This window comes from Sturnus vulgaris, chromosome 5, assembly GCF_052056855.1.
Source record: "Sturnus vulgaris isolate bStuVul1 chromosome 5, bStuVul1.hap1, whole genome shotgun sequence".
Classification (NCBI taxonomy): Eukaryota; Metazoa; Chordata; class Aves; order Passeriformes; family Sturnidae; genus Sturnus; species Sturnus vulgaris.
Window position 1 is genome coordinate 19,530,517 of NC_142247.1, and position 20,058 is coordinate 19,550,574.

Consider the following 20,058-nt stretch of genomic DNA (forward strand, 5'->3'; position numbering starts at 1 on the left):
AAAGATGTGCTGTTTGTTGACACTTCTTATTTCAAAGTTAGGGTTTATGGTATCTAAATGAAAATCTTAAATAATGCCTGGTCTTAGCGATAACTTCATTTTTTAGTAAGGAGAATGCTAATTATACTTGTACTAACTTGGTATGTATAATGCTAGTATAATTGGAATGGAATGGTGCATTGTTTATATAGTTAAAATGTTGTAAACTAATTTTCATAGAAGCTTGTATATGACAATTAAAAAAAAAAATCTATATCCTCACAACATTTACTTTTAAAAAGAGCTACTCCAGATCCCTCCCCGTATCCTGATTACCCTGCATAGCAAGGATTTGAAGGGTTTCTGCCAGCAAGGCTGTAACAGTGTTTCTATTCCCCTCTGTCCACTGAGCATGCATCCTATCCTTGAGCTGAGCCAAATCTAACATATTGATTTGAAAATAAACTCCATAGATGATTAGGATGATGTAGGATGTAGGTGTAGGATGATCCTATATGTCTTTTGTAGGCAATACTCCCTTTGATACCAATGAGCAAGCCCAAAGTCAAGGATGTCCCACCTGTGTGTCCTATATGCATTTATGAGCAGATCAAGTGCAGCTCCTATAATTGGCAGTGGCACTGTGGTAACTGGGAAACTGCTGAATACTTTGAGCTCCCAGGTGAGCATCCAACAGCTGATATTGGTTGCCCTAAGACCCCACTGCTCAGTTCTGTCCCAGCCCTTGGTAGAGTGATGAGCTCTGTGGTACTCACTCATGTGCAACTCAGCTTTCCTCAGATCTCCAACACATGAAATACGCATTTGAAGATTAATTGATCACAATTTCTTTGGTTTGTGGTTCAGAAAAGGTAAAACATTCATTAGAAGTGCTCATATTAAAATTATCATGGGAACTGGTAATTTTTAACTGAGACAATGCAGTGTATTGCTCTGAAATTATGCAGGATGCTCAAAGGAAAAAACAAGAGGAGATCTAATTTGGTGAGAAACGCATGGTAATATCTCACTTCCACTGGCAGATCTGTGTGAAGCAGTATCCTTTATACTCATGGTGCTTTGGCTATAAAAGTGATCCAGCTGGAAAGCATTAACAGTTTTGACTATTAGTAATGAGAGGTAGAAAGTGGAGCTCTCATGGTTAGCACAGTGTACTCTTAGAATTGTTGGGGAAGTGAGTGCTTTAGAAAGTACTCAGCCTCTAACTTAGGTCCAAGAGACAAAAGATTATGACCTCTGGCTCCTCATGTTATGGAAAAAAAAATTTCAGCTATGTGCTCCACAGAAGTTCTGTGTTTATTACTAGGATTCACCTTGTATTTATGTATCATGTCAAAAGTAGAAAAAGATATTACTTTTTGTAGATAGCTTTTGCATTTCTTCTGCTTGGATTAAATGAAATCTTGCAGATACTAGCCAAAAGCAAGCTTGATTACAAAAATATACTCCTGGCCATATCACTTAATCAGAGCTTTTTTAGGAATAATAAATGTTTCAAAGATAGCCTACAAAAATGTCATGTAGAAAAACACCCAGCAGCAGATGATTTAATGTTAGTGAAATTATTGCCATGATTGGCTATAAAACTATCTTAATATAACATTCAATTTTGCAGTTAAGCATTTTCCTCACAAATAGAAATCAAATTGCACCAGCTTAGATACTAAAATCATAGATTGCAACAAAAATTGTTTCTACAAAAGAGCTTTCTGAAGTTTTCTTTCTATTTCAAAATATGTTTCAATAAAAAGATATTTCTGATTGTGGTAATATTCATTGTGGTTGGGCAGACTTTTGTGATGCATGCTGAAGAATGACTAAATTTCTTCTGTGTTCTTTGCACATAGGAAGGAGGGCCAGATGTGCTGCCTCTGCCTTTTGTTCATTTCTGCACAGATTTCACTGGGTTTCTCTTCTGTACCAGTCCAATTCAACATATTTGATTATCTGCTCTTATAATTATTGACTTCTTTAGCTTTAGCTGCCTGATTTTTCAGAAAAAAATCTGTTTCTCACTTCTTTGACACTTTCTTTTGTTCTTCCATCAGAACTGGAAGGTACCAACATACCTGGTTGTTACATCATTATCAACGCTAGGGCAGCTATCAAATCCTCTGATACTGATAAAAGCTCTGGTTGATATAAAATCAGGCTAGCACTAGTAAGCAAGAGGAACATAGGTAATAAATTAAAATTACAGAAAGAAACTGCCTTTCATTATTAAAAATTCTTCTAAAGAACTGCACTGAAATATAACTTCTATTTACTAGTGTTGTGACTCACGTTTAAAAAAAACAGGAGAAAACGCACACTTTAAAATTAACAGCTGGATTTTATTTTGTTTGTCAACTAGAAAGGTACTTCTTGAGCAATCAGAAAACAACTCAGTACAGTGTGCCCTCTTATGTTGTGCATTGGAGCAGTGACTGAGCACCAGTTGGCCAGGGATGCATTTAGCTGCAGTTCATGGCCTTGGGCAGCATTTCTGTTGTGCTAGAGAGAGAAGGTAGGCTGGTTCCACAAACCCAGACCTTACAGACTTTATTTTAGCATTTTATGTGAACGAGTTCACAAAGAAATTGAGCATGACGTGTTCTGTGACAATTTCTGGAATTTCACATGACAGACCAGACATTGGGCAGACAGTTGGAATTCCCTTCAGACGAGGATAAGGAAGAAGAAATGCTCCAAGATACACTCAATCCATTTAAGATACTACTAAAGTAATGTTTGGGATCAGATTAAAAGGAACTCCAAATGACTCTTTTTCTTAAAAAAAAGAAAGTGTATTTTAGCCATTAACGGTCTCAGCATCAATTTTTCATTCTATATATCTATTCCCACTGTGCCCCATGATTTAATAATTTAAATATACTCTCTATTGTCCAAGAAAGGTTGTCCTAGAAACTATTGCAATAATGCATTTCTCTTCGGAATATCTATATGTATAGCCCTACACACATCTTATGGTTGGTTTCCCCTATAATTACAACACTTAGGATTGTAGGTTATGTTTATGATTTATTATGTGACTTATAAGTAACCATTTCTCATCTGTTAAAACTCCCTGATTCCCAGATGAGAAATAGGAAAGAATTTTGGAGTGAAACTTTGAAGTGAAGAAGAAGGCTGTGTTCTTGTGACACCCATCATATTCTGTTTTTTCCTTGCTGTTAATACAGCTGTTTCTGAGGAAAGTAATTTGCCATCAAGCTTGTGATTGATCTTACTCAGATTTTTTTGTTGAGTGCATTCAATGTATGTAGAAGCCAAAACCAGTTAAAATGACAACCGAGAAGCCATTTGTTGTCACAGTTATCTCCAAGTCTGACTGCAATGTTGTGAGTAGTGTGGAAAGAGAAAAATTGTATATCAGAAAGCACGAAGATAGAAAGCAAAGCAGCCAGGGGTGTCCTTACTTTTAGCACAATCTGTCTTCATGTCAATGGCCCATGGTGAGTAATGGAAGTGGCAAAGGAACTGGGGATGTTGAAACCCACACATACAGGGCACATTGATCCCCACACTGCTGCACAGAAGCAATTGTTAATAACTCAGTTTTTACCAATTGATCTGAAAACACTTCAAAGGGAGATAACTGTCAAGACTGCATTTTATAGAGGAAGAGGCTAAAGCAGAGAGTAAATTCCTTTCTAGAAGGTCAACAGTAAACCTTGGTCTCTTGAGTCCTATCAATTGCCAGTTCATTATACTGCTGATATTGCCATGTCTCTTCCAGAATTCTCCAGAGGCTTAGAAAAGTGTAGGAATCCATGATAAAGTCATTAGATATAAGCCTGGTAATGAAAAACCCTTTTCAGATGTTCATCTCACACCTTTTCATAGTTCTTTTCATAACCACTTACAAGGATGCTAAAGGACCCTGGAGATCAAACTCTTTTTTGCCTATGGAGGAGAAGTATCAGAAACTCAAAAGTAAGGTAGATGCATGACATTCTTCTGTCAATGGTTATTGGCTTGTGAGCAACATCATGAGACCATTTCACCTTCTGGATTCTCTGGTCCTGGACTAATTTTGTATGGCCACATAAAGCAATCCTGCAGTGGCATTACATAGGAGTAGCTCCCCACACTGTCAGCTTTCCTCCCAGAAAACTGGCATTCTCTTCTGAAAGCATCTCTACACAGAGGTACTAATCTTTTTCAGAGGACCATGAATGGATCACTGTACAAATGCTTGCATTCAGTCTGTAAATTGCACAAAACTCTGACAAGGTCTCCAGCACATGGGGTAGAGGATAAAACCCTCAGTGTTGTGTTTTTATGTGGCTAAACATTGGCTTTGGCATCTCTGGGAATCTTTACCCATGGACCAACATGAGCTGTTCCAGATCTACTTAAAATGGCAGGTGGAGGATTATACAAGACGTGTCATTACTTAAACTGATTATCTTTATATTCACTAATGTAAATTATTTTTGTTGGACCAGTATAATGATGATGTGGAATAAAGACCTTTTTCTGCAGCCTCTAGATGTATAAATACAGAAACCTTTAAAGGTGAAAAGTAGCACACTATATCTTGTATCAGATTCAAGCAATAGCCAAAACTCCCATTTTCATTTCCAGGAATTTAATTTGATTGTTTTTTGAGATGCAAAATGCCAGCCTATATGTGCAAGGGAGGAAGAAGTATTTGGTAACCAAAGGCAAGGGATAGGGTAGCCTTAATCTCAATATGTTTTACCACATGATTAGACAATTAAAAAGAGCCTTTGGAAATAAGAAGAGGCAAACAATGACATCAAGAGAGGGTGGATGAGAATACTGCATGTGTGATTTTATTCTGTTCATTTTTTTGTTTATAAAATTTTGAGACAAAAGGAAATAGGAGAAAGTGAAGGGAATTTAAGAACTGGTGAAGGTACAGCATGCACTGTGAAGCTTTTTGTTTAGCAGTCAGTGGAGATAAACTTTACATTTCAAAGACAGCAGGATGAGAGGCCTGATTAATACAGCAGGAAGTGAAAAAATTTTTTTCAGCCTTCAATAATGCAGGATCAAAGGATTTGCTGTGATAACATATTTAATGTAATTTAGAAGCCAATTGCAGGATATTGTGTGTGGCACTACTGAGAGCAGAGAAGACTTCAGGAATCCTACAGATAAGAAATAGAAAATAGAAAAAAAGTCAAGAATTTTCAAAATCCTTGCAGGTAAGTGAAAGAAGGAATTAAATAGCAAATACAAAATGTGTGTAAAAAAGTAGATTTCAGTTTTGTGGCAAGTTGGACATTCTGATTTCACATTTTTTTAACCAAAAAGCTATTGCATTCTGTGACAACTCAAATAAAACGTTGTGATGATTAATTATAAAATTAGCACTGGTAGGAGCAATAATGTATTTTACCAAAAAGACACAACTAAGTGAAATCTGTGTTTTCTTGAATAAAAGCAATTGAAGCAAATTATAGGATTATGCATCCAATTCAAACATGAATATGGCAAGATTAAACTTCATTGTGGCAGTTGTCCATTGTCACCATGACAAAACAGCTGTATTTTCCTGAAATCCAGAATGTGAAATAGAAGAGCCTGCTAATACATGGAGTTGTTACATATAAAAGATTGAGGTTAGTGTGTGCTTTGTTGAAATGCTTAGCTACAGTGTTGGTTCATTTAGAAAGATATCAAGTAAGGAGATACTCTACAATTATGAATAAATGTATCCTATTAAAAAATGAGGCACATCATGGGAGGACTGTCATCACAGTTTGGATGATGTGTTTTAGCTAGAGGCTTACATTAGTATGCAGGCACTTGTTTTATATTTTTCCTGTTTTTACAGTGCTATCCCTCTTGAAGCTCATTAAATCTTTTTCTGCAGTAAGGGCACTCAGGCATGAATAATCTAAGGAGTAAACAGAATACTATTATAAATACACAAGTGTCCATTACAAGAAGTAGTAAATTTAAAGATGATTAGAAAGCAACAGCAAAGCACAAACACTCTCTTAAGCACATACAGCTATAACATAAGCAGTATGTGTTTTTCTTGTGAAGGATTCATTAGAACATGAGTCTTAGAAATGAGTGAAATAAATAACTCAGCCTGATTAATGAGCTACCATGAATCATCTCTAGATCACAAGTTCAAAAACAATAAAGAGAATTTGTTATTGCTTTGTGCCTTATTTAATTATAAGACTCAAAATACATGAGACCATGCAAAACAGGTATAAAAATGCTGTACTCTGTATAAAAGAGGACAAATTCTAACAGGTGTTGTTCACCTTTTCACAAGGTTTTTAAGAGTTCCACTTCAACAAAATATCTAAACATACATCCCTCTAGTTAAAAGTCCTCAAGCTTAACTGATTGAAGTGCTATAGGGCACCTTACCTAATGGACATATGGATTTAAAAAATATTTTAAAATATTTAAAATTGTCTGAATCAATTTTTAGGCAGATGAAACACTTAACTGTAAGCTTGCACTCTGAATTTCATCTTTTTGAAGGCTGGAGGAATGCTGCAGGTGGTGTAATTTGCAAAGTGTGCCAAGTACCTCTAGGACCGTGTCTCACACACATGAATGTGTTTTTGTAGGCAAGTCAGTAGGTGAGGAATGGCTTTTCCCCTTTTCTCTTTTGTGAATTTTACATTAACCAAAATCAAAAACCTCATCTTTCAAGCTTAAAAGAGTTCTATCCCAAAGAATATCAAGGCATACAAAAATACCAGGAATCCTGTGTGGACGAACAAGGCCAAACTCAAAAAACAAAAAGGAAGCATAGAGAGGTAGAAGGAAGGACAAGTAACATGGGGGGAATGCAGAAACATTGTCCAAGCATCCAAGGGATGAAGTTTGGAAACCTAAAGCCCAAATGTAATTGAATCTGGCTAGGGATGTCTAAACCAAGTAGGGCTTCAAGCGAGAAAAGGAAGAGTAGGGAAAGTATGGATCCATTGCTCAACGAGACAGGGGACTTGGTTACACAGGGCATGGAGAGGCAAAGGTACTAAATGTTCTATTTGTCTCAGTCTTTACTAGCAAGATTGTCCATTAGCAATCCCAGGTTTCTGACACCATGGGAAAAGTCTGGTACAAAGATGTACCCTTAGTGGAAGAGGATCAGGTCAGAGAGTCCTTAAGCAAACTGGACATACATAATTCCATGGAACCTGATGAGATGCACCCAGAAGTGCTGAGGGAGATTGCTAATGTCATCATGAGGCCCCTCTTGATAATCTTTGATCAGTCATGGCAATTGGGAGAAATGCCCAAGGACTGCCAGAAAGCAAATGTTACTTGTATCTTCAAAAAGTGGAAGGAAGAGCATCCAGGAAACTACAGGCTGTACAGCTGATGCCTTAAGTTTAGCTTTCATATTTTCCAGATTCTGTGCTGCATTAGTATATAACTTTGAACTTCATATAAAGTGTTAGCAAGTTCTCTTCACAGTTTAGTTAGACAAAATAATCCTTTTCCAGCCTGAGAATCAAGGACGCCATTGCAGCTTCAGGCCCAGAAAGTATAAACAGCGAATTGAGGAGAGCAATCTGGGAGGATGGGATTTCATAACCTGAAGCTGTAATTTGAAAATTAGCCCCAATATGTAAATGGACCAAAACTTATAAAAGTGTGAAATCTCATGACTTGGAGTCCATCTTGGGTGGAGCCATGGTCAGGCTCTTGTATTGCCCAAGGTGTATCCTTTGAAGGCCTTTTAATAAATACCTATTTTATTCCTTTAACACTGTCTAACCTCTGTTCTAGGTAGCCTCTCAAGGCATCATGGTCAGTGTCACCTCCACCTCAGGGAAGGATAGAGTCATGTTCTTTTCAGTGGTGCCTAGGGAAATGGGCACAAACTGTAACACAGGTGGTTTCAAACATCATAAAACCTTTCTTTACTGTGAAGGTGACTGAGCACTAGCACATAATTGGAGATATTCAGAAGTAATCTTGACTCCAAGTGGCCTAGCTTGTGCAGGAGGTTTGACTAGTCCGCCTATAGAAGTCCCTTCCAAACTCAATAATTTTCCAATTCTGTGAAATAATCCTGAGAATTAAGCCTGGAGTGCAAACCCAGCTCCTATCTCAAAGTCATTGTCCTACCTCTGGATAACAAAATGAGCCTTCTTCCTCCTGTCCTGACTCTCCTTTGTACTGCACAGATTATCATGGCAGCTAAGAGAGAGGAAGAGTGGGCTGGAGCTACTTGAGGCTGACAAAGGACAGCTTCTTTCTAAAGTTTGTGACAGGATGAAAATTTGAGTTACGATAGCTTGAAGTTATACTAGAGTTCTCTTTTCTTTTTTTTTTTTTAAAGTTATACTACCTGATCCTTTTGATATAAAAGTACAGAAAGAAACCAAAATTAAATTGAAAATATTTGTGAAGATATGTCATAATGAAAGAATTCTTCTTTTGGTAAGATGCAAACAGCTTAGTAATGAAATTAGTACTTGTGATTTTGCTGCTTGGTTTTACTCTCTATATTACACCACCTTTCTTTTTCTCATTAAAACACGCATTTGCAAAATGTTTATAGTTCTAGAGGTAACCTTGAAAAAATTCTAAAAGCCTTAAAAGTGTATTCAGAAAATGAATATGAAGATGAAACATGAACATGAAGATGAAAATTATCTTTGAAATTAAAATGGAATTATCATTAGCTTTTTTACAGAGAACTAAGGCTGAGGATAATGATTGTTTTTCAGCTGTTTAATCTAGATAGCCTTGTTGCTTGAACTGGCACTACAGGTATTGAGATAGAAATCAGAGGGAATTGGTCTTAATCTTAACACATCCTGATCAGACAGCTAGAAATAAATCTACTGGTTGATATTGAGCCATTTTGTTCTTATGTTTGGAGGTCCTAAGAAAATAAGACTGTTACTGCCAAACATCAGCAGAAAAACTTTTTGGAGAAGTATTTGTTTCTCTAAGTAATTTATTTTAAATTAATTTAATTATTTAAATTTATCCACATCCTATACTATCCTATGTGTTTAGTCAGGTTGTTACATTACTAGAATGTAAATAAATGTATGTGATTGAAATGTTTTCCTATACATGGAGATTCTTGGATGTGAAGATTTTTAAGACTGGTAATACCCCATAACAAACTAGGTAGTGATGGAACAGAAAACCTCATGATAGTTGTCCTAAAATGTTAACATATTTAAGCCATGTTGTTAGCTTTGGAAAGAGACTTGAATTGGTAATTCATCGTTTTTCCTAGTGTTCAGAATTCTTGATTACCAGAAATAGAAACTAATGGCTCATTAAATAAGACTTAGAAAATATACACAGTAGTTTCATACTCTTTATAGCAAGATCTTTTTTACAATTTACAAACTAATTCATGTTGGTCAGAGATTGTGTAGCTCACAATCTAGATTTGGGGTCTAGATTTGTATAATTATTAATAATGAACCGTTTGGTATTTGCCTATCGTGCAGTTAATAAGCAGAAACAGCAAATTTTTCTATTTTTTTCAGGGTATTTTATATGTTGTTTGGTCTGCTAGTGGCAGAATGAGAGGGTCTTAGCTTTTGATTTCTACATTTATCTATTACCTAAGTAAAAGGAAAGAAGACAAAGAGCAAGCCATAAACGGTAAAAAGAGTACGCAAATATTGTTACAGGAAAAACAGAATCCTGTGAATTTATTTCTTTCATTAAATATGTTATCTGTCAAAAAAAATAGGTCAACTTTTTGGGAATCGAATTTTACAGAAGATTCCATCTGTTTTTTCCAATTGTTAGAAGGAAGGATGCTTTTATTTTTTTTTTCATATGAAATACCATAGTGTTCCACAGAAGGAGAGGCATCCTTCAGGGAGGTTTTTTACAAGAGACTTTTTTAAAATATCAAAGCATTAACTGCATGTAAAAATAATTTTCTGCTGTTAATGAGGGCATGTAAAATTTTTATGAGATGAAACCCAGATCTATTTGAAAAGTAAAGACTCAGCTTTTACTTGAGAATTTGTTTATATTCACCATGAGATGTAGAGCCTGGACATTGGTTTTGCTAGCATAATATTCCCAGAGGCCAAGAAACTTGGAGACTAGACTTTGGAGTCTAGTTTCTAGAGACCATTATATATAGATACAACAATTTAAATGGGCTCTTAGGGGTTTGACATCCAATAAAATAATTTTTGGGTGTAGCCCATAAGACTGGGTTCTAAAATTATAACAAATTCTAAGGCTAATATTAGATGATTAAGCTGTCCTCTGTAGTGAATATCTAAACATTTCACACAAATATTCATGAATTCAGTTTTCTGAAAGGCTATGGGAACAACTACATGGCTCTCTCACTAGAGATATATATCTTCAAAGTAAATGGGAAATTTAGCCTCTTCTATTTAATAACACAGTAAAATATAATTTGCTAGATAATTCCAAATAAACACACTGGATAACTGAGGATGAACCAGATGAATGTTCTATAGGTTTATAAGTAACCCAGCTACTCCAGTGAGCAGAAATATTGAGTGTAAGCCCCCTAAAGTAATTATGGAAAAATAAAACCTGGAAATCCAATTTTGTACACTACCAAAAACAAATACACAGAAGTCATTCACTGCTTTCCCATAACAGAACTGAGCAAATATTTGAACATGCAGTGTGCATGTTCAAATTCCTTCCTTTGACTCTTAAAATCAGAACCACATATCTACTTTGAGTAAACTTCAGGGTGCTTGGAGAAGAAAAATAGGACAGCAATGATAAGGCAAATGACTAGGTTTCAATTTGGTATGTCTGCCTCATTGACATCCACTTAATGACACTGCTTTAACAGAGAAATTGGTTTTCCTGTCTTTCTCCAGTTCCATAGACCTTCTAGAGATTATCATGATGGCTCTTCACTGCCTTTGACATTGAATTTCTCCTTGATTTGTGAAAAGTTGTGTTAGTCTCCATGAATCTGCTGTACTCATTTTACACTGGTGAAAATAACTATTAAGACTCTAAATTAATTTAAAAAATAGTATCTTGGGGGTGGGCATGTAGCCTCTGCCTTGATATAATCAATGACTTTTGGCCTAAATTTAGTGAGTCTAAAATTTTACCTTGCAATCTAAAATTATTATACAAATTTAATTCTGGAATTGGATTTCCAAGGGTGCAAATATGAACATCTGGCAGCCCATTTCAGCACCATAAAAGAATGAGGCCATGAGAAAATGTGGACTTGAATGTTTAACTAAATGTATTTGGGCACACAGTTTTGCTGCTGGCTTACCACTAAGAGTTTTTCTGCTTTATACAATATTCTTGGGCCTGAATTCATGCCTATTTTTCTTATTTAGATTCTTCAGGAATCCTGTGACATGCTAATTTGCAAGATGAGCTATAGAAAATCTATTTTCAGAGATTATTACTGATGTTATTTGGGGCAAACTGAGTGACAGCTACTTTTTCTTCCCTAAGCTGCTGTGAAATTTCGTCCATTCTTTACCCAGGCAGAGCCACTCAAAAGTGGGATCATTCAAAAAATTCACAGAATTGTTTGTTGTATGGCTCTGGATGATCCTGCATGCTTAAATATATAGCACACAGTAATAAAAGACAGTTCTAATGAAATATGTTATTAAAATTGAACTTAGTCAATTTAGGTGTCAATTTCTTGTTTGTTTGCTGTGACAATTCTGTAGATGAACTAAACCAGCACATCAGCACGGTGATGTTGGAACATTAACTCTCCTTGTCATACACTGAATAGTCATGTAGTGGAATAAGGATCAAGAAATGTGTCACATCAACAAAATCCAGCAACTGTTGAGAATGGGATTGCAAAAATGAAACTTCGGGGCATGACCAGAAATGGAGCAGATTAAGTTGATGTAGGTTATACAAAAAGAGGCTTTTCAGTACATGCTGAAATGATAATTGACTGTGGGCCAGGCTCTTAGCCAAGTCTGCTGCCCTGGCAATGCGACTGACAGCTTCTTGCAAAGGGATGTGAAAAAAATGAGATAAATACTAAAGCTGTGCCAACTTCACTCTGTGCTCCTGAGAGTGTCCTATGAGTCTTCAGCCCAGCCAATAATGCAAGGTCTGCACTCTTTGTGCACCCAGAGCTCTCACGTGAAATGCAGAGCTTTAAGTGTGAAAGAAGTGCAGCACTACATTTTAGGTAGTGTTTTGAAAACCTTAAGTGTATCTGACAGAAAACAGAATCAGTGTACCTTTGGTCTACTCAAGCCTAGCTATTCTGGGAAAAAAATCAGCTTTCCTGTTTTATCTTAGTCATTGAAGGTTGAAAATAGGACTTTAAGTCACTGGAATTTTTAATCATAGAGTTCTTCTAGTACCACCTAACTTCTTCATATTCCTTGGGCTGTATTCTCTATTTCAGAAAGTGCTGCTGTAAGAAATACTTACATAGTAGGTAATTTAAGAATTATTTTTATGGCAATACTGACATTAACACTAACATTTAGATTGAGGGTTAATATTTTTCATAGTTCTGTGAAAAAGACAACTGAGTAAAAAACTGGAAATCCAGGGTTATTTTTGTTATCAAGTTCAAAAGAAACATCAATAAGAATGTCAGTGCCTGAAGTCCTTTAGTCCCCTTCAAAGAATATATATTTAATTTTGAAAGTTTTGTAGTAACAGTCTTTTTGCCTGTGATGGTTCTGGTGTAGTTATCTGGAAAACAGTGGTAGAGGCATATGAAAGCAATGGGAATAGCATTGGATAAAACAGCATATTTTACTTTTGTAGAGACAAATAATCAATAATTGGCACTTTCAGGAAGCTGAGAAGCTCAGGGATATAGATTATCTAAAAATCAAAGTTCAACAAGAGTCTTCATAAAAATTACATCAGGTTTGCAATTTAAATCCCCAACAGCAGAAATGCAATGCAGAAGTTAAAATTCTACGAGGAATTTACCATGGACTCTTTCTTCTAGCATGTCTCAATACTGAAGAACTTATAATAAATTTTGCTTTTGCATGAAATATTTTGCTTTCATGGCCTTGGTTTGTTAGGTGACATAATGCAGAATTGTTTATTTTTAGCTAGTTTGTTTGGTTTTGGTTTTAGTTTGAAATTAAGAAATCTTTAAATTATCTATCTGGCTTTGCTTCTCACATTTTCAAAGCCCAAGATAGTTTCAGAAAAAAAAATTAGATCTGGAAAAAAAAAATGAAATACAGGCTGTCCTGAACTGCAAGACCTCCTCAGGGTGTAACCAAATGATAACATCAGTAATAATTGAAACTAGAATCACATTTTCACCCCAGAGGATCTCTAACTCATTTTCACATGGATTGAGTCAGACTTTGATTTCCGCACTTTCCAGAAGTCTGTAAAAAGTGGCTTTTACCTGCAGAGACAGATATTCTAGTGTTTTTCTAAGTCCTCATCATTTATCTCCCAGCACACCAAACACTCAACGCCAGAGACAGAAATAAACAGAAGGGCATGAATTCCCAACACCTCGGTGGACAGAGGAGTGATTGAACATGAACATTTTTTTTTGCAAGCAATAATCATTTAGAATTTTGTACAAAAGTTTTAATAGATTTCAAAAACACTGCGATATGTTCAATATTCCAAGACTGGACATGAAACTGGAATAATAACCATATCTACTTATGTGCCTTAGAGACTGGTGGTAACTGATACTATTTACATCACCTTTCATGAAAACAGAAACGTTTATTTTGGCTAGAACTTAACTCTGTACAATACTGCCTATTTTAGAAAACTGTGACTGCCTTTACTTTTTGGATATAAATGATATAGAGGACTCTGAAACTTATTTTTCATACAAGACTAGCAGTGTTTTCAGATAGATACAGCCTAAAAGTTGGACGAAAGGTGGTACAGAACCATAGCAAAGTAATTTAACATATACACTAATTCTTTAACTACAGTTCAACTTTGTGCTTACAAAACGTCTCTAACTGAAATCTGAATTACCGATCTTGTGTACTAGGACAATCAAAGCATTTCGCACACAGGAAATGATATTTTTAATACTTTTCTGCTAATCGGTTTTCAAGATACATGTATCTTCAAACATGCATAGCTTACACTAGAGGATGCAGCTGTGAGGAAAAAATTTCATTTTTTAACAAAATAAAGACTTCAGCTAAGATTTTTTTGCAATTGCAGAAGTACCAGGCCGCGTTTCATAACTTGCTCTTTGCTAGATATATGCCTAGAGACATACATATGTCCTTCAAGAAAGTCTACAGCTACAAGGGTAATTGCTACACACATAACTTGACATTACTTCAGAATTCTTTGTAGAGTGTGAATTTCAGGAATATCATGTTTTGCAAAAAAAAGTCCTTAGAGGGAAAATTCATCAGTTCAGAAATCTGCTATAATAGTATTTATAAGTGAAGCTTAAATTAATAGCATGCAGTTGGGACAGTTAGCAATCCCTTCTTTACCTTCTTAGCTATCTGTACGAGGTGTGATGAGTTTAATTAATGAGATATGTTCAACAGATACACATTAGAAACATTCCTTCAGGCAACATTCCATCAGTAGTATGCTACCTAAAATAAGAATTTAATGCACTCCTTGTTCCTATTAAGTTCACTTGTACCCTCTACCCCTCTAGCATTATCCCTTATACCTTCACATTAAACACACTATGGACAGAGGGGAAAAATGGTTAGCGTTGCTCTTCAACACCACAAGAAATATTAGGCATCACTAGACACATTACATGTTTAAAGCTCAGGTTACTTTGTTCAGTGTTAGTGTGTGCAACTAGCCTGTTACATACAGTTAAATATTTTAGCTCAGCTGGCCTCCAGAGTTTTCTCCCCTTTAGAGAAAAGGGAGACGTTGCTCCAGCTCAGAACCACCCAGAGGCCAGCTGCATGCAATTGCTATAGGGCTTTTCTTAACTAGCTGGGCATCTATTGCAGTGTTGGTGATCCAAAGAAGACAGCTTGTAAGGCAAATAGTATGAAGGGTTACTCCTTGGGAGTGGATAATGTACCTCTAGGAATTTGAGTTGGGGAAGCGGGATTCACCAATTGGGCTGAGGCAGCTGATACCTCTTGTTAAGTCCTCCAGTTGCACACCTCTGGTAGACAGTCACTGCACTGGACTCAGCCACATTCTGAACATCAGTCTGAGGCTGCGTGTGATGCTTTTCAAAAAAACAAACAAACAAACAAAATAACTGTGATTCTGTAATAACTTTAAATCAGAATTGTTTTTTAAGTCAAAATTATCCTACCTATTATAAAGGTAGGAAATATAAAATATAATTCTGGGGATATTTTTTAAATGCTAAAATCAACTATGTGTGACCTGACTGGGAAGTTGTGTTCTTCAGGCATATTTGTACAATGCATGCACTACCAAGCATCCTGCAGCGATATCTGAGTTCAGGGCTTTCATGGTGTCAACATTGTTTTCCGTATCTGCAAGCTTCTCTTTATTTTTCTTTATTTTTTAAACCTTTGACTACCGAACTCTGTTGGCTGCAAAAGTCCTGTCAAAGTGATGAAAGTGTGGGCAAAATAATAAAATTCTTACAATTGAGAACATTTTTTTTTAATGTATTTTTAATTTTCTTACTTTGTTGGCATGCTGTAGCAGTAGGAAACTTTTCATAAAATGTCCACTTAGTCCTTCAGATGTTTGAGTTTTTTTGGATTTTAACTTCTTTTTAAATAATAAGTCTTTGATTCTTAACTTGAGCATTTTTGGAAATCCCATTATGCTACTTAGTACTTACTTTATGCCATTGTGACACATATAGGGAAGAGAGTGAGGTGAGGTATTTCACACAGCACTGGACCAGAGGGAACTCTGTGAGATAATTATATAGGCCCCAGAAACAGAAACAGTGCTATAAACGAGAAACAAAAGTCTCTATATTCAGCAAAATTTAGATGGCTTTATTTGATATAGACGGATCAAGCAGCGCTGGGGAATGTGAGGGGTCACTGCCCACTCCATGCTCCATCAAACCTTGGTTTGCAGCCTCTTCTTATACTATGGTTTCTCGTTGTAATCAATAATTTTTGGTTTTTTGCTGTCATAATTTTGTCAGGTAAGCAGTGGTGGTCGAATAAACATCCTTATCCAAATTCACAAAGTCTCTGGCGATTGTCAGTCTCACAGATAACCATCGGGTCTTTGCAGACAACTAGCAGCGAAATCAGGAAGTCTGATCCTTGAGATAGGCAGCATTGATCAAATAAAGGCAGGAAAGTCTGATTGGGAAGTTCTATTGGGAAGTCTGATTTTGCAAGCTGGTAGTCGATACAACTTATTTGGAAAACATAATATTCATAACAAGGTGATTTAAGACAGAATGATTTAATCATGTATTTTCCTTTATCTAGGTCCATGCTTCACTTCAGACCTTAGTATCCTGGTTCATACAAACTTTGTGATTAACACGAATCTTTTATCAATTATCACAGCAGTAATCAATCTTTATGCTGAAAGACCATTATGGATTTTGAAGATGACCTAAAACTTCTGATGAACCTGAACTCCACCTCTCATGTCTTTTGGGCCAGGATAATACACTGATTTCATGTATTAAACCTACTGTCGTGGGTAAACAGTCCATTTCTTCTCATTCCTTATTCCTTTACCTGTAATGTGATTAATTGTTATGTTCTTATTGCACCAATTCAACAACAATTAGGAAACAGGTTCCTAAATTAGCAATGAATATAAAACACATTACAGAGTTTCTCTTTACTAGATGACATTTTTATAATGTAATTACAGGGAGAATATGCTGAGAAACCTGTAATGGATAGGCCTATTAAAGCACTAAAATAATTTCGTAAGTCATAAAATAACATTTGAAGATGGTGTATGCCTTAACTGACTTGTGCATTGTACTACTCTGTAATACTCTGAATCATGGCCACTGGAACTCCTAAACTGGAACTTCTAAATATACGCCAAAATAAGCAAAACCGAAGATCTACTACAGATGATAGAGGCTTTCTGAAAAGCAGAATGAACTTTTTTTTTTTTCTGGCACAAACAGAATGCCTCATTTAATCATTGGGAAGTTCCTTAAAGCAAGAATGTCTTTCAAAATAAATACTTGAAGAGTACTCTGGCTACGTGTCACGCAGACCTGTAAGTCACAAATACTTTGAGGTGTCAGCGTCCCTTTCCAGTCTCTCCGCCGCCTTCGGTGCCTGCCAAGCGCTGACGGCTCGGGACGCCCCGTCATGGCGCCGGCCCCAGCCCGCTCAGCTCCGGCTCCGAGCACAGCTGAAGGGACGCTCACTGCTCTGCTCCAGCCGCTTCCCGGCAGCTCCGAGGGGCGGTGGTGCAGGGCCGGGCCGCGGGCGGGGCAGTTCGGCCCGGCCCGGCCCGCCGTGGGGGCAGTTCCGCCGTGCCCCGCGGACCCCGGGGAGCCGCTGCCGTTCTGTCCTGTACCGTCCGAGAGCGTGTTGGAGCCTTAGAGAAGCCAGTACCGTCCCTTTCCCTTGAAGACCGTGGAAGATGGGTTTCCTGGACAAGCTGGCGGTGCTGCCAAGACTTAGTGGAGCGGTGGCGGGCTGGGGTGGTGGTGCCTGGCGGCGGCCGGGCCCGCCCTGTGCGGGCGTCCCGCTCCCGGCCCGGGCCGCCGCTGCCCCCCGCCCGCCGCCCGGCGGCCGCGCTGCCTCCTCCCGGGCGCTGGGCAACTACGAGGAAGTTTTTCGGTCCTGCCTGGCGGAGCCCGAGAAGGTCTGGGGTGAAGTCGCCGAGCAGATCCAGTGGTACAAGCCCTGGGTCCGGACCTTGGAGAGGGGCAGCCTGGGGAGCGCCTCGTGGTGAGTAGCCGAGTGCCCCGGTGCGGAGGTCGGGGCACGGCAGGGCCGGGGCAGCTCCGCTCGGCTCTTGTGGGGAGAGAGAACTCTGCCTGCCCAGGCGGCTGCGGGTGTGCTGGCTTGGGGGTCTCACCACAGAACTATCGCCGCAGCCTTCTGGGATTGTCGGTGTGCCGTCGCTGTTGGAGGAGACGGCTGCGGAGCTTGAAAGAGTTAAATGATTGCACTTGGTTAAAATTAATGATTAAAAGCAGCATGGATGAGCATGTTGGGGTGAGGGCGTGTTAGCGTGCACTCTGGCCGGTGAGACTTGTGTGACTTAATGATGTGGATGAGTGCGCCTGATGCTCCCCATCCAACCCCTTTTGGTTCTGAATTGGCGACAGGCTACTGTGAGCGTGGGAAACCTGGCGTCAGATGCCAGGGAAGGCAGGCATACGGAAACACAGGTGTATAAAAACTGGCTTTCGGGATTGTTTAATCTCAGATACTGTGTAAGTAGATCATAATTTAGACGTTGTGGTTAAGGTAATGTTTGGCAAAGGCCTTGGCGTTGTAATATGTATCTTCATCAGTGAATGGTGAACTACCCTAAGACAGAATATGATATTCTTCTTATAAATAACTGGATAGGATTTTCAATACTTTCTCAAAGGTAGTGTGCTGTTAAAATTTTGTGTTTACTACCTTTGCCTCTTTTTCAGCAAATTTACATTATGCTCTTTGATCTTTTCTCAAGAAGAAACTGATGCAGAATATGAAAGGCAATGTAAGATAAGGGTCATCTTTGTTTGGTACATTAATGTTCTTTGCCCTTTTTGTATTTTTCTGGGTTTTTTTTTTGTTTGAAAATGCTAATCATTCTAAAAATATAATTAAAAACATTGATAATTCTCAAATCTGTGCAAATTAAAAGATACAGAACCAGTGGAGTGGAACTGGGTTTCTTATTGGTGTCTGATACCATTGCTTGACACCTGTAATAGTGAAAATCTGTGTCTTTAGCTAAATTATAAGTAACATCCAGCCATGATGGGCTGTGTAACAGTGGATAGATAGGGTCCTTGAGGCTTTGATCTCGAGGTCATGGCACTATTCAGAAAGTCCAGGTAGGATTGTCTGTATAGTTAGGGTCTAGATCAGAGTATAGAGAGCAAGTCATATGAGGAGCAGCTGAGGGAGCTGGGGTTGTTTAGCCTGGAGAAAAGAAAGTTCAGGGGAGACCTTATTGCCCTCTGTAATTATGTAACAGGAGGTTGTAGCCGGGTGGGGGGTCAACCTCTTCTCCCAAGTGACAAGTGATAGGACCTTAAGAGGGAATAGCCTCAAGTTGCAACAGGGGAGGTTTAGATATTAGGAATATTGCATATCAGGAAAAGCTTCTTCACTGAAAAGTTGTCAAGCATTAGAACAGGCTGCCCTGGGAAGTGAAGGAACTGCCAAACCTAGAGGTACTTAAAAGATGTGTAGATGTGGCAAGGTGTACACCTTATGGACAAGATGTAGCGGTGGACTTGGCAGTGCTGTGTTTAATGGTTGGACTTGATGATCTTAAGGTCTTTTCCAACCTAATAGGTTCTGTGATCCTGTGATTAAACATCAGTAAAACTCATTGGCTGTGGCATCCCCAAACAGTATCATGAAATCAGTACAATGAGTACTTTTGAAGGACTAAGGAATGAGAATATTATGCATGCAAATGAACATAGTTTTACTATCAGATTCTGTCAAACAAGTGTGGTTTGATTTGCTGAGCAGGATAAATTTGCTTAAAATAACAGACTTAGGCATTTGTAAAGCATTGCTTCTCAGGTAGAAGCTATTTCACCTTATGAGAGGGAAAAATTGATGTTTTATTGTATGAAGTCAGACTTATCATCCAAGCTCTTTTCTAGCGTCACTTTTAACTTGTGTCTTTCTTCCTCTATGGATGCAGAAACTGAAATTACCATGTTAATGTGGGCAAATACTTAAAGGGAGGTTGTACAGAAGACAGAGCCAGACTCTTTTCAGTGATGTCCAGTGACAAAACCAGAAGGTTCTTAGGTTCTGCCTTTCCCTTAAGAGTGGGATGCCACAGACCTGTCTGAGCAGGTGCCTTCCAGAGGTCCCTTCCAATCTCAAGCCAGTCTGTGATTCTCTGGCATTATACAAAGGTGCAAGTCTGAAGACTCAACATCAGGCTGTAGTTGTTTGTATGCAAGGTACCTGTTGTTCTGTGGATATTAAAAATTTAAGAAATTCAGATTTATATAAACAAATATCTTAATGTGCTACATGCAGTTTTATTTCTAAGTTC

General features: G+C 37.9%; 1 protein-coding gene across 9 annotated transcripts in view; it reads left to right on the forward strand.

The window, feature by feature from the left end:
• ACSS3 (acyl-CoA synthetase short chain family member 3) overlaps nucleotides 1-20,058 on the forward strand; it is a 104,987-nt gene that overhangs the window by 22,136 nt on the left and 62,793 nt on the right. For 5 of the 9 annotated variants that reach the window (XR_015803790.1, XR_015803792.1, XR_015803789.1 and 2 more), the window contains exon 1: nucleotides 17,325-17,762. The exons of 2 other annotated variants lie outside the window; for them this stretch is intronic. Coding sequence is in view for 2 of the 7 variants with exons in the window: in XM_088165011.1 (XP_088021137.1) it covers nucleotides 17,452-17,762 (311 nt within the window). In the remaining 5 variants the exon portion in view is untranslated. Of the gene's footprint in view, nucleotides 1-17,324; nucleotides 17,763-20,058 lie in introns of those variants that run through there. 2 more of the 9 variants (XR_015803788.1, XM_088165008.1) reach the window with 2 other exon arrangements.